Here is a 13,573-nt window from a genome sequence, read left to right on the forward strand (position 1 = left end):
AAAACGGCCCAAAATTTCTACACAGTGAAATTTGTTTCGCTTTTTATTCGCTGTGTTTTATATGAGACGTATAAACTTAGGTCCGCGGCGCAGGCGGCAAATTGCATTCGATGTGAAACCCAAACTGCTGACTGCCAGTATTTGATAGTCTGTGCAATGTTCCTGAATAGCCGAGTCAGTCAGCTGACCTCAGTCCAACTGAGCATGTGTTTGACTTGCTGAGGACCAGACTGATGGCGAAACGCCTTCAAAACAAGCAAGGAATGAGCGTGGCTTCGGTTCAGGCCTGGCAGAGCAACACCGGGGCCCACGCCAATTATCTGTCCGGGCCGTACGCGGCCACTGCGGCGACAGGAAGGAGTTCACAACAAATCGCTAATGATTCTGTTGGGAGGGGGGGACATGAACCAAAATGTCTGCACGTTAACATATGACATTCCTGAATCAGCTCACTTGTGTTGGTTAAGTCTAGCTCTGACATGAATGAGCATGTTTCCAGCTGACACCGAATGTTTGGTCGTGCTTTTTGTTGTTGTTGTTTTGTTTTGTTTTTTGCTGTTAAATAAACCACGAGTTTTAGATGTGCCACTTCAGATGCTCAGGGTTCGTCTTCTCTAATCTCGAAGTCCTCATCTAATTTGAAAGGATGCCGTCTTTTTTTTTTTTTTTTTACACAAAAGTGCTCCTCGCGATGCTTTCAAAGCACACGGAAGAAAGAGGCTCTCGACATAACTGAGGTCTTCTTTTCAGAACGCCGCATCCTCGCAGCTGTTTTGTTCTTTCAGATTCTATTTATTGACACTAATAATATCTGAGCTGCCGTACGTCTTCGATTTCTTCCACTGGGCATTTCCACTCTTGTGAGGAAGAAACTTCCAACAAAGAATTGCTTATTAATTAAAGATCTGCCCACTGTGGAGTGGAAACTCACCACTACTGCAATTTGTGCATCAGCTGAAAACAACCCCAGGGAGAAAACCTTGGAAGCCAAATTTGGAATAAGTTTAACACAGCTTAGTGCTTCCAAATCAAATCAAATGATTAGATTAGCGCATAAACAACAAATTACCCGGAACATTTTTGCTCTGAAAGTTATTTCTTAACCACAAGCTGATCGGGCACCGAAAAAAAAAAAAAAAAATCTCTGCATTACCTACGCGGGCGACACTTTTTAGGATTTCATATCATTTCACCGTATAAACCAGCGGACTTAATGGCTGCTTGTAACCAGCAGAGGAAAACACGGAAAAGTGCGATTCGGTAGTAAAACGCTGAAGTGAAAGACAGGCTGATACGAGGCCTTGTTACATGAGAAGATGTGCTGAGCTGAGCTGGCACACTGCAGCCAATTACATTCAGGTCCTGATGAGCAAGCTCACATGCAAAAAGCTAAACACGGGAAGAGGGGGGGGGGGCCTTCCAGCACAAAGGTCCGCAGCTTTTTATGTTCCAATCACAGGCCACGTGAGCGCGGAACAGTGGCTGCTCCGTAGTTTACATCACCCCGGCTATAAAGAGATACATTTCTCTGCTGATGTTTGGATTATCACTGATCCTGGCTGCTAAGCAAACACTTGGGCTGAATTTAAGGGTATTTGTCATGCTCGCTCGCTCCAGCCCCACCCTAGAGATGAGAGCGAGGGTCATGAGACTGGAAAGGCTGACAAAAACAAATCTTTAATCAATATCTAAACCCTGAACGCAACACCCCCCTCTCTCTTCTGTCTCTGTCGGCGAGCGCTCTGGGAGTGACAGTTTTTCTTTTTAATCTGTGCCCGCTTTGTGGAGAAATTGCAAGCTAATGTTTTGGCTATAGATCACTCAACAAATCGCCGCCGGCGGGGGCATATCTAAGGCAACCGCTTGAATGCAAACACAACAGCTAATATGGCTTAGAAACGCGAGGCTCGACTGCAACTGTAGCGCCACCTGAAACACTTCAGCGGCAAATGACTGGGCGACAAATACGTCTGCGGTGCGGATGGCGCTGTCAACATGGAGGGGGGGGTGTTTGTTGACAAATATAATTGCATTTGCAGTTTTATCGCCTTTGTTCAACTGTACCCCTCTATTAGAGCACGATACTTTAATAGTGGATACCACAATGATCTAACAATTTATTATTTCCCATGAACAGAGTCACTGTATTTATGGGAAATTATTGCAAGAATATAAACATGAATAAGTACGTCTGTTTGTCCTCAGGGGCAGATAAGCGGAACAGAGGGCAAAACAAGACGAGTCATTGAAAAGGACGAACACTCTTTCAGTCAGACCATCACATTGATTGAAACAATTAGGAAACATCAGCTGGTTTTCAACCACAAAACCTAAAACAAACTGGGATCACATGATTGATTGTTAAAGTCTTAGATCAGAGATTTGGACCTGCTGCATTAACATATTTATTATCAAAATATCTCTTAAAGCATTGAACAAATTTCAAAGAAGCTTCTAGGAAGTAATCACTGCATGTACGTCTGCAGCTGATTGGCTTTTGGAGCCGGCCCAATTCAAGATGGCTGCCACAGCCAACTGAACTTAGACAACGCAAAAACGGCTATAACTCGGTCGGGGGGGGGGTTCAGATGTTGCACTAAAATTTGGTGTGGTAGTAGTAGCTGAGATTTATTCACATCTTTGGATAAACGTTTACGGCTGGTTAACTTTTGCAGTCAATCCTATTCAAGATGGCCGCCACATCTAACTGAAATTAGCCAACACAAAGTCAGTCAGCTTTACAGATATTGAGTTAAAATTCGATGTGGTAGTAACTGAGAGTCCTTTACAAAACACACTCTGAGCGTGTCGTCACATGACATTGTGCATAAGGTTATTTTTAAGGCTTGACCAAAACGGCTACAGCTTCGCTATTTGTCATCATAAGATGATCTAAAACTCTGGCAGGAACGGTTGCAGGGAATGCTGGGCCTTTAATTAGACATGTTAGTAAGAGTGTATGCATCACATAAGTAGCTCAGTTCTTGTGTAAAAAGGAGAATAACAGCAGGACATAAACGACTTCACAATGTAATAAGGTTCTGACAACATGCTTACATGCAGTTCTTACAGTGCAAACAAACACGTATGCAGAAAATAATCCATGAAATGCGTAAATAAGATGAGAGTTTGAGAAATCTACAGCGAGATTATAATTTGTTTAACAAAAAGATCAGATCTCAAGATGAAGCTCACAACACGAGGAAACAAGTGTAAAGCAGGAACAAGTAACAAGGCAGGAACAAAAAAAAAAAAGGAGGCAAAGCGGAGGAAGAGCGGTCAGCTGCTGACATGCTGCGATCATAAACCAATCAATCTGAATGTGAGGCATGAAAGAATGAGGAGGAGACGGAGGGGTCAACCTGCGGCACGACTTGCTCCTGATTTTTACACAATGTTCGCTTCACGTTCAGATCATTTTCCTGCGATTTAACTAGATCGACAAACCCTCCTTGCAAAACCCATTTGGTCACACGGGGCCAGGTTTTCAGTGACAGTTAAATAAAAAACACGTAGATTACAGATGACTGGATTATAAAAAGGCATGGCTTGTCTGCTATGCTGCTGCAGGTGAGAGGACTTTTTTTTTATCACCGCTCAGTGTTTTTGAGTTTGAAGGGTTTTTTTTTTTCCATGCTTTCTCCTTGCAAAAAGCTTGTACTTCTGTGACATTCACGTGTCATCTTGCCTGCACTGCCCTTTGGAGCTCTGCTCATTGATTTTCAATTAAGTTTAGGTTGGGGCACAAGAAAGGCCATGGCAACACCTTCACCTTAAGGTGGTCCATTATATCATCGTTGGTGTTTGTTTTAGGACTACTGTCCTGTTGGAGAATCTATTCTTTTCTCCTTTTTAGCCTCGTTTTTTTTAATAGACAAAGTGATCTTTGCTTCCAGAATATTCTGTTTTTCTTCTGTATTAAATTAACTCTTTCCTCTACCAAAGACATGTAATATTTGCCATTGGCTGCAACTTAAGCCTAAACCATAAATGGAAAGCGGTTCATTTTATCATTGTTTTTTTTCCTCTATCTGAAACTTTACCCTTATCCACAAGACTTCTTTTCCAAAATGCATCAGGCTTGATAAAACGTCTGTCTGCAAACCGTTAAGACTCTAACTTTGTACAGTTTAACTTTTTCTTCCTGATTATCACCACTGAAGGTGTAATAATGTTGATGCCTGTGTCTGAATGTGTGCGTGTGTGTGTGGGTTTGCTTGCCTGCAGTGTTAGTAAAATATCCCATGGACCCCTGAACAGACCCACAGCTGATTAACTTTTGGAGTGAACCTTACTCAAGATGTCCGCCACGGCAAGGCCACCTTATCAAACACAGTAATGGTTATAACTCGGTCGATTTTACAGATATTGAGCTCAGATTTGGTGTGGTAGTAGCTGAAAGTCATTCCCAACACGTACTATGAGCACCAGCTGACCACAAAAGATCTACTGTTAAGGCTTTGCCATTAACTATTAGTGTCTACTATATCGGTCTGTTAGCAAAATATCTCATGAACCACTGGACAGATTTTAATGAAACTCATCTACATCTAAAACTGATTACAATTCAAGACAGCCATTACAGTCAACTGACCCAAAACAGCAATAACTCAACCAATCTTATAGATATTAAATTAAACTTTGGTGTGGTAGTAGCTGAAAACACACTTAAAGCGCTACACTTTGCACCTTTCTTTTGACTTAAAACTTTGGCATTAACTTTTGGTTTCAACCCTTTCTGTCTGTTAGCAAAATATCTCATGAACCACTGGACGAGTCATTTTGAAACGTCCACAGCTGATTAACTTTTAGATTCAATCCAATTCAAGACAGAGGCAGCTGCTAACTGACATTCGCCAACACAATAATGTCTGTAATTCAGTCAGTTGAACAGATCCTGAGCTCAAATTTAATGTGATGGTAGCTGAGAATCGTCCACAACACAACACATACTCGTCTGTTTGATGTTAGTTTCAGCTACAGCTCCGTCGTTTCTCAACATGAGATGATCTTAGAGCTGCCACAGCTATTCAACCGTAGCAGCCTTCTCAACCTTCACACCATCTTCTCCTGGCTGAGCTTCACAACAACACAGGACAACACAGGACAACTCACACAACGGCTGATTTCTTTTGCACTGCCGACCAAGAGGCTGAGAGTCCACGGGCTGGTCTTCCTACACTACGACGGGCCCCCAGTAAGAACATGGAGACGTACGTACGTAGACCTAAAACAGCCACGTGTTGGTGCACAGCTGGGAAATCGATTTTGTTTATCATTTGGCCTGCAGCCCGTTACAAACCTCTCTCATATACAGTGGAATTACTCGCCACCCACGAGCAGAATGAGGAAAACTAAAAAATAAAAATAAAAAGTCAGAGCGAACTTAACTATCATGCTGCCGTGTTAAAAGCAAACAAAAACAAAAGGAACACTTTGTGGCCCCCGGGGAGAGCATCTAGAATGAGTGTTTGACCTGCAATGTACACAACAGCTGCTGGAAAAGATGCAAAGAGTGTTTTTTTGTTTTGTTTTTTGTTTTTTTGTCTCTCTCTCTCCCATACTTGATGAAAGTAGTAGGAGTCAGCGTGCCCGATGGAAATTCATGAGAACCTCGCTGGACATTGTTTCCTATTTGTACAACAACCGGACGAGATGAGACATGTGCGGTTTTGTAGCTTTCGCTGTTTTACAGCTGTAACGTTTACACTTCATCAATGGGAACAGATGACAAAATACGACTCAGCTGTTGTTTCAATACTATAGAGTAATGTAGCATAATGGGAGAGGCTGTCAAAAAGTCGGACTGCTAAACAAAATAAAAATCTTTAGGCCTATTACTGGAAGTTCAACAAACATGCACACATGGTTAACTGCCTGCAACAAACTGAAAATGACTCTTTATGTGTTCTCACCCCTCACCGAGCTCACCCATCCATAAAAATCCCATCTCAAGGAGAGCAGAGGTGAGCTCTGGCTTTCCTCTCTCCTGCTCTTGTTCTTTTGGGTTGTTGTTTTTTTTTTCGCTCCCCTTCTTTTCTCCATCTTGCTTACAAAAGAGCCCTTCTTTCTGTATCATAACTGCTCCTACAATTACTCAGACGATTACTCAGATCAATGGTTTGCCTGCCTGTATTCAAAGAGTGTTGTCTCTCCCCCCCACACCCCTCCCCCGACGGTGGGTAGAAAAAAATAAATAAAACTCCAGACTGAACGCATTAAACACAGTGTGTGACACGGGGACAGGATAGCGTAATACCGCGCAATAACACGAGGGGGGAGAGCAAGAGTGGCAAAAACATATTGTCAGTCAGAGCTGTCACACATGAAGGGGTAACACCAAAGTCTATCAACAATGTATCTGTTACAGCGTACAGCCCCGCTTCATAGATCTGCACAAGCAGTCCCCTGCCATTAAGTCTCTCAAAAACGCTCTCTCTGGTAAAAAATACAAAAAAAAATAGAAAAAGAAGAATAAGCGGGTGCAGCAGAGCTCTTCCAGTGGCAGAAGTAAGGAGTCTAACAAGGGGTTGAGGGTGATTTCATGCTCTCTATTTAAAAAATGACAATACATGAGCACACTTAATTACGCAGTCTCTAGTCTAGATCAACAGAGTCTTTCCACGGCGGTGAAGAGACTGGTGGATTCATTAAGAGCAAAAAGAGGCTCCCTTTTTTTTTTTTCCTTTTTCTTTTCTGAGAAACAAGCTGCTGCTTTACAGGGGGACGGTTTCTCGCTGAAAATCAGACGTTTTCTAAATTGGAACGAAGGGGGTTGAGAAGAAGAAGAAGAAGAAATAAAAATCATTGCAAATAAAGCCAAGGCTTTGGCCTATATTTCGGATTTGTTTTGATGAGCTGCGGCGCCCGTGCTGTGGAGCAAGTCGTGAAAACCTCCGTGATGTTGTTTCACCCTCGTTCTGTGCCCCCTTTGGTCTGCAGTTTTCTTAAATGTAACGAGAGACAAATATTAATTCAGGCTGAGTGTGAGAGAATGTTCTGGGGTTTCGTTTTTTTTTTCTTCTCGAGAAATAGCGTGAAGATTCTGCTCCTACATAATGACCAAATGAGCCGTGATGGGTGTTTTAGGATCGTTATTCCCTTTAAGAAGCTGTCCTCGGAGTTTTAAACTTTACTTCCAGAATATTCTGGGTTTTAACTCCTCTTAAAATAGCAACGTCTTGTGGTCATATATGCTGTTGTCTCGAGGTGGTTCCCACCCCACCCCACCCGTCAATTGCAGCTTTTGAGGAAAGCAGACAAAAGGCAAAGACAGGGCCATAATTGATGGCTCAGAGCTCAAGCTTTCTCTCCGAGGGTCCGCTCAGGTCCTGATCCCCTGGCCTCAACCTGAAACAATCACTCTTAGTTAACGACAACACTTCAGCTATCGACAGCATGATCCTGTAAAGCAGACACTTCAATCAACAGAGCAGCCGCAGGAGGTGTTGTGTTGGAGGGGAATAAAACAAGGAATGGGAGGGCGGCGGGTCATGGGGACGGATGAAATCAAGAGGTAAATAAATGAATTGATGAATGAATAATAGATTGGCCAGCGAGTGGCGACTTGCAGCAGCAATGCAGTATTAATAACTGACTCTTACTGTTCGTCTCTGTGTCATCACTGATACTCTTAGGTGGACCATGGCCAGCATAACACACTGCTGATCTGTACATTCGATCCGGATTACGAACTTTCTTCAGTCCTTCAGGAGGCAAAGAGAAAAGTAGAGAAAATCGAGGAAAAAAAGAAAAGGCATTCTCCCACCCTGTGACAACCGAGCACAGTCCTCATGCAAGCAGAGAACCAGACAGTATATTGAATTACATACACAAGAGCTGTTGGGCAAAAACATCATGAGAATAAAAGTAGAAGAAATCCCGACGGGCGCCGATGCAGCTGATGCCCCCCCAAAATTTGATTTTGTTAAGAAAAAAAATGCTTACATTTTGGTGTACAAACTGTAAAAGAAGTGTAAATGCTAAAGGTGCTGCTAGTGGCTCATTATGGTCACCATGGTAACCATCTGTGTCTGTCACTCCCTGACTGCCAAGTTAAAGAAAAGCAGACAAGAACGGACATGTTTCTGCAGCGTTTTACGGAGCAGATCTGTGTTTTGGGAGAATTTAGGAGAAGATTCCTAAGTCCTATGGCAAAGAAGTGAAAGAAGGCAAAAATGCCTACGTTCTGATGGATAATTTGAATATGTAACCAAAACGTTGTGGGAGTAAGAAGAGTTTAGACATTTCAAACGTTAAAGAGTGTGTGATTTTGTAAAAACCCATTAAAGACATCAAAATGCCCGTTCAGTCATGTAAAATCCAATTTTCTGACATGAAGTACGCCCAGGCTACCTGGCTCCAGTGATGGCTGGGGTTCCCCATCTGTTTCGCCAAAATCCCAATGATCACCGCTGTTGTTTCTTTCATGCTGTGTTTTTAATACTTTTGCCTACATTGTCCGACGTCCTTCTACCAGAAGTCTTGGCGCGCTGTTACCGACTGGGCCGCATGTTCTAACTCAAAGCTGGGCGACGAGATCTAAGACGAGTTTTTCAACGGATCGGCGACGCATGTGATTCGGTGAATATGCCTTGGCAGCCTTAATGAAAACACTTGAGGATAAGTAAGTAAAATTAGTCATGTTTTTTCTGTTGTTGTTGTTGTTGTTGCATACTTAAAGCAGCTGCATCTCAAGCAACTGACTAATTTTATCCCGCCGAGGAAAAAAAATAATCAGTAATGAGGGTCACGGCTACAGTGACCCTGTTTGATACAGGTCAGTAGCATTGCTTATTGTTCAAGCGTTCACCTGAACGATTCGGTCCGATCAATCAGGGGAAAGCAGTCTGTAAAGGTCTATTACGTGCAGGCAACATCCATCCATACCTCGCTGATCCAATTAAAGGGCTGAGCAATAACGCGGCACCTGATACGACACGAGGCCTGGGGAGCGAGGCGTCCAACGTCGCGGGATTAAAATTCATCCCTCTTTTACAGAACAGCAGGGAAATATTTATACCCTTTGCTGCACAAGCATTTCTTTTGTTGTTGGTGGTTTTTCTTTTTTTTTTTTTGGTAAGCTGATGACTGACTGTGTGCTCGCTGGATGTTTTGCCGCCGCTTCATACAGAACTTTGAGTGAAACGATAACATCACAAAACTTTTTTGTTTTTGCTTTTTTTTTGTTGTTCCAGCTGCACTGGCTTGAAAATAAAAGAGATGAATGACTTTCCGCACAGAAAGAGGCCTGCCTCACAACATTTTAAAGAGGCGCCCCTTGATGGCTGTGTCTGCTGTTGCTGAGGTCCCGACGCGTGCAGTTAAGCACATCTCCTCCATGATTAGATTAGCGTTCATCTGCTTTTTAATAAACGTAAGAATGCTGCAAAGTTTCCTGAGCTCACCCCCCTAAAAAAAATAAATAAATAATCAGACTGTATGAGAATCCAGCTTCGGCGGATTAATGGAAAGCCCAGGCTTGTCTTTACAAATCTTCTTGTTTCATTTCTCACATATGACTCGTGTAGTGAAATATTTGTGTAAGGCTCTGCTCTGGTAGATTTTTAAGACTGCAGGCAGTAGTTTCATCCAGAGCGGTGTCATTGTGAGACATATCAAGCCTGTCCTCTCAGTGCCCTCCTAGCCTTGTGCTTAAAGTAACACACACGCAGAGGGGTTTTTTTTAAGGGGGAGTGTGAGGCTTGGGCCGAGAGGCTTGGGAGAAATACGCCGGGACATAAACATTACACCACGGAGTAAAAGTCTGGGTCATGGCCCCTCGCTTGTTACGGGGCCATCACGAGACCTGCCAAACAAGTCCGAGCCTTTTCAGTGGACAAGGACAAAAAGGCAGGTGGTGATGTCCTGCCTTCCTCTGGTGGCTGCCCCAACGAACAGGCACGTGCCAGGCAAAGTGAGCTGATTCGTCAAACGAGAACAGCCGAAACCGAGACGATGAACGAGACGGACGTGCCCCGCATGAAAGCTTTAAGGTGTGAGCGCGCGTGAGACTGCGCGCGTGAGACTGCGCGGCGTTTGCATAAAAAGGTACGACGCAAGCCCACTTCTCCATCTCTGTGCTCCCTCCTCCTCCTCCTCCTCCTCCTTTTTTTTTTTTTTTCCACTGACCGGCCTCACAGGAACACTGAAAATAACTTGACCTGCTCAGCAATGGGACTTTCAAGTCGGGGTTTTCAAAGAGAGGAGCCCTGCGTGCCGGAGAGGCGCTCCTGTTCTCGACTACGGCCTCATCTGTGTGGAGGAATACATTTAGGACTGCACACCACAGTGAAGTCATTACTATCACCAAACCAGATGTCTTCTTCTTTTCTTTCTATATTTTTTTTGTCATAGCCCCAGACAGACAGAGCTCGGATGTAAATGCGCTTCTTCGGCTCAATAGCACCCCCTGGTGGGACTCCCTTTAGTGGTTGGCACACTGACATCCAAACCAACTAAAATCCCAGGGTTTTGGCTCCCCCCCCCCCCTCCTCATATGGACAGGGACAATTTGAGACACGACATGGGGAAAAAAAGGAGGGCAGCTTTGCATTTAAGGTTACTGACACCAACATCTGAAAGAAGTCTGTTTAATTTGAGAAGAGCGCAACAGAGCATTAAGAACTGCTCGAAAACATCTGGACCCAAAGATTTATTGTTTCGTCTCTCTCTCTCTCCTCAATTTATGCAACCAGTATTACCACACTAAAATCCCTCTTTGACTAATAACGTAAAAAAAACAACAAAGAAAAGAAAACCAACTAACATAAAGAAAGCTAAAGAAACAGGAAGAATGGCATGTCATTTAACTCAGTTATGCTCATTCAAAAAGTTAAGACAAAACCTGACCACACCGGACAGATCTGAACACTTGTGGGCAATTAAGCAGGCAGCTTTTCGATGATATTTACTAAAAAAAAAAACCTCTCCGCGACACGTGCAAATTTGACAAACTAACAGAGCAATTAGGCTGCTCAGCTAAAAACCCCGTACCAGATAGCATTAACCATGAAAAAGCATGCCTGGCAAACTACTTACACACACACACTCCTCCTCCCATTTGAAAATTATTTATTAAAGTCTCTTTTATATTTTGCATGCAGGCATTATTTAATTACTCACCCAAAATTTCCATGGGCCCTTTCAGAGACAGAGAGAGCAGATCTCTCATGCATATGAGCCGCAATAAAATATTCCACTAAAGAGGAAATAATTAAGTCTGGTGCGTTTTGGGTTTTTTTTTTTTTTTTTTAGTTAGTTAGTGAGCCGTATTAAATCAGCTGAGAGGGGTGATGGAGGTGGGGTGGGGGGGTCATCACTCTGTGCTGTGTGGAAAGTGGTGTAAGGCTGCTCTCCATCCTCCCTGTTTCCTCTGCTGTGGTGGCATTTCAACGATCTGATGCCTCCTGTTTCACACCGAATATAGGCCAAGAACTACTGGTAAGCACCTGACGTCCCTCGCTTTTAAAACAACAACAAAAACAAACAAACAAACAAAAACAAAAAAAAAAACAGAATCACATCACTTATTATGGCTCAGACACACTGCTCGCCGGATGCCAGAGACAGAGAGAAAAAGAAGAAGAAAAAAAAACCTCGCGCTTCAAGGGGGAACTGAACGAGCCGCTCCAAGATGATGAGGATGAAAAAACAAAAAAACAAGAGAGACAGAGATTTGGACCCAGACGTGTCTTAATGATTATTTCAAAACAAGCCGGAGAGCAGAACTAAAGGAGGAGGAAGGGGGGAGAAGTTAGTCGATGCCAGTGACATGTTGTCATTAACTTAGCCCGGTTGTTAACTTGAACAGCTCGGCTTTTTATTTCTTTTATTTTTCTCTCTGACCAGAACCCGGAGCTCAATAAACCCCACTTTTAACCACGCGGACTATTTGTCCTCGCGGCGTGTTTCAAACGTGCCGAGAACAGGTCGAATGCGGGCTAATATTAGCTGCCTACGAGACGTCTCCACGTTTCGTGGGGCTGTCTATATTCGGAGACGGAAAACAGCGGAGACGTTTGTTTTGGAAGGGGTTTTGTTTTGCTTTTTGTTTTTTTTTTCTTTCCTCCACCACCACCACCGTAAATTTCTCCACTTTGCCCCCCCCCCCTCGCGCTCGTGCCGTCTCCGCGCGGAGTTGCCTCGGCTCTAAAGATAAAAAACGAACGCCACCGCGGTCATAGCTTTAGTAGTTAAATTAATCCCATTATATTTCCTCTTACCTTCCGGCTTGTTTTCGGCAGCCATTTCCCCTTCACGCGCAACATCCTCCTCCTCCTCACGACCGTGGGTACCACGCGCGTGCACGGCGAGGACAGCACGAGGAGGGACAGGAGCGGCGGCGGCGGCGGTCCGACAGAGGAGAACTTACCATTGGCTGTGAGGCGGTGACTGACGGGGAAACAACACGTCTCCCCTTACCTTACCACCACCGGCGCTGTTTTATTTATTTTCTTTTTTTTCTCTGGGTTTTTAGTTTGCTTTGTTTTTTTATTGTGAATTTAAAGCAGCTCAGAAGCAACGCTTTTGTAAAAATAAATAAATCAAATGAAGCAGATTAAATCAACCTCTTGTGGGTTCATCACGTGGACTATTCCAAATCAAAATAAGTGTTTCAAACATTTTCACTCCAAAATGATCTTGTCATTAAGCAACACATCAATATTTACATGAATGCTGGCCCAGCATTCACAATATTGTTTTCCTTTTCCCACATATGTGTACATTCTGACTACTTCTGCATACTTAATTCTAATTTAGCCACTCCTGTATTCAAACGTCCAGCTCATTCAGCAGATGGCTGCTGTGACGTTTGGTCTTTGTAACTTTTGTACTATTCAAAATATTTCACTTTATTTACAGACAGTTCTAAAACATGGTTCTGTTTGACACCTGCTTCAGCATACTTGTTTGGGTTTTGTCTTATGCTAATTTTAGCTTTTAGCTACAATACTGATACTTTTAGCTTTCAAATAGCCTTTAGTTAGTTTTAGCTTTTAGCTACACTTTTGCTCTTTTTTTTACTTTTAGTTCGCTTTTTATTACTTTAACTTTTAGATAGACTGTTTCTAGTTTTAGCTTCAAGCTAGCCTTTTGATACTTTCAGCTATGATTATGCTACATTTAGATTTTAGCTAGCCTTTAGTTATTTTTAACACTTATCCAGTATTTTGCTTCCCCCCCCCCCTTTGCTGCTTTACGTTTTCTCTAGCTTTGCGTTACAGTTAACTTTTAGCTAGAGTTTTGCTACTTTAGCTTGTATCTAGCATTTTGTTAAATTTAGCTTTTAGCTCGAGTTTTGCTACTTTTAACTCCATTTTGCTACTTTAGCTTGTATCTAGCTTTGTGTTACATTTAGCTTTTAGCTAGAGTTTTGCTACTTTTAACTCCATTTTGCTACTTTAGCTTGTACCTAGCATTTTGTTAAATTTAGCTTTTAGCTAGGCTTTTTGCTAATTCTACTCACCTTTTGCTACTTTAGCTGATATATAGCTTAGTGTTACATTTAGCTTTTAGCTTGAATTTTGCTACTTCTACTCCCCTTTGGCTACTTTAGGTTATGGCTTTAGCT

General features: G+C 42.9%; 1 protein-coding gene across 10 annotated transcripts in view; it reads right to left on the bottom strand.

Moving 5' to 3' along the window:
• Positions 1–12,341, bottom strand: part of camta1a (calmodulin binding transcription activator 1a) — a 304,500-nt gene extending 292,159 nt beyond the window's left edge. For 9 of the 10 annotated variants that reach the window (XM_017409579.3, XM_017409577.3, XM_017409578.3 and 6 more), the window contains exons 1-2: positions 12,225–12,330; positions 7,605–7,706 (exon numbers count right to left, since the gene is read on the bottom strand). In XM_017409579.3, coding sequence (XP_017265068.1) covers positions 7,605–7,706; positions 12,225–12,249 — 127 coding nt within the window. In that variant the 5' untranslated portion in view covers positions 12,250–12,330. Of the gene's footprint in view, positions 1–7,604; positions 7,707–12,224 lie in introns of all 10 variants that reach the window. The other variant, XM_017409572.3, reaches the window with a different exon arrangement.
• Between the last annotated feature and the right edge of the window lie 1,232 nt (positions 12,342–13,573).

The sequence above is a fragment of the Kryptolebias marmoratus genome, linkage group LG8 (assembly GCF_001649575.2).
Source record: "Kryptolebias marmoratus isolate JLee-2015 linkage group LG8, ASM164957v2, whole genome shotgun sequence".
NCBI lineage: Eukaryota > Metazoa > Chordata > Actinopteri > Cyprinodontiformes > Rivulidae > Kryptolebias > Kryptolebias marmoratus.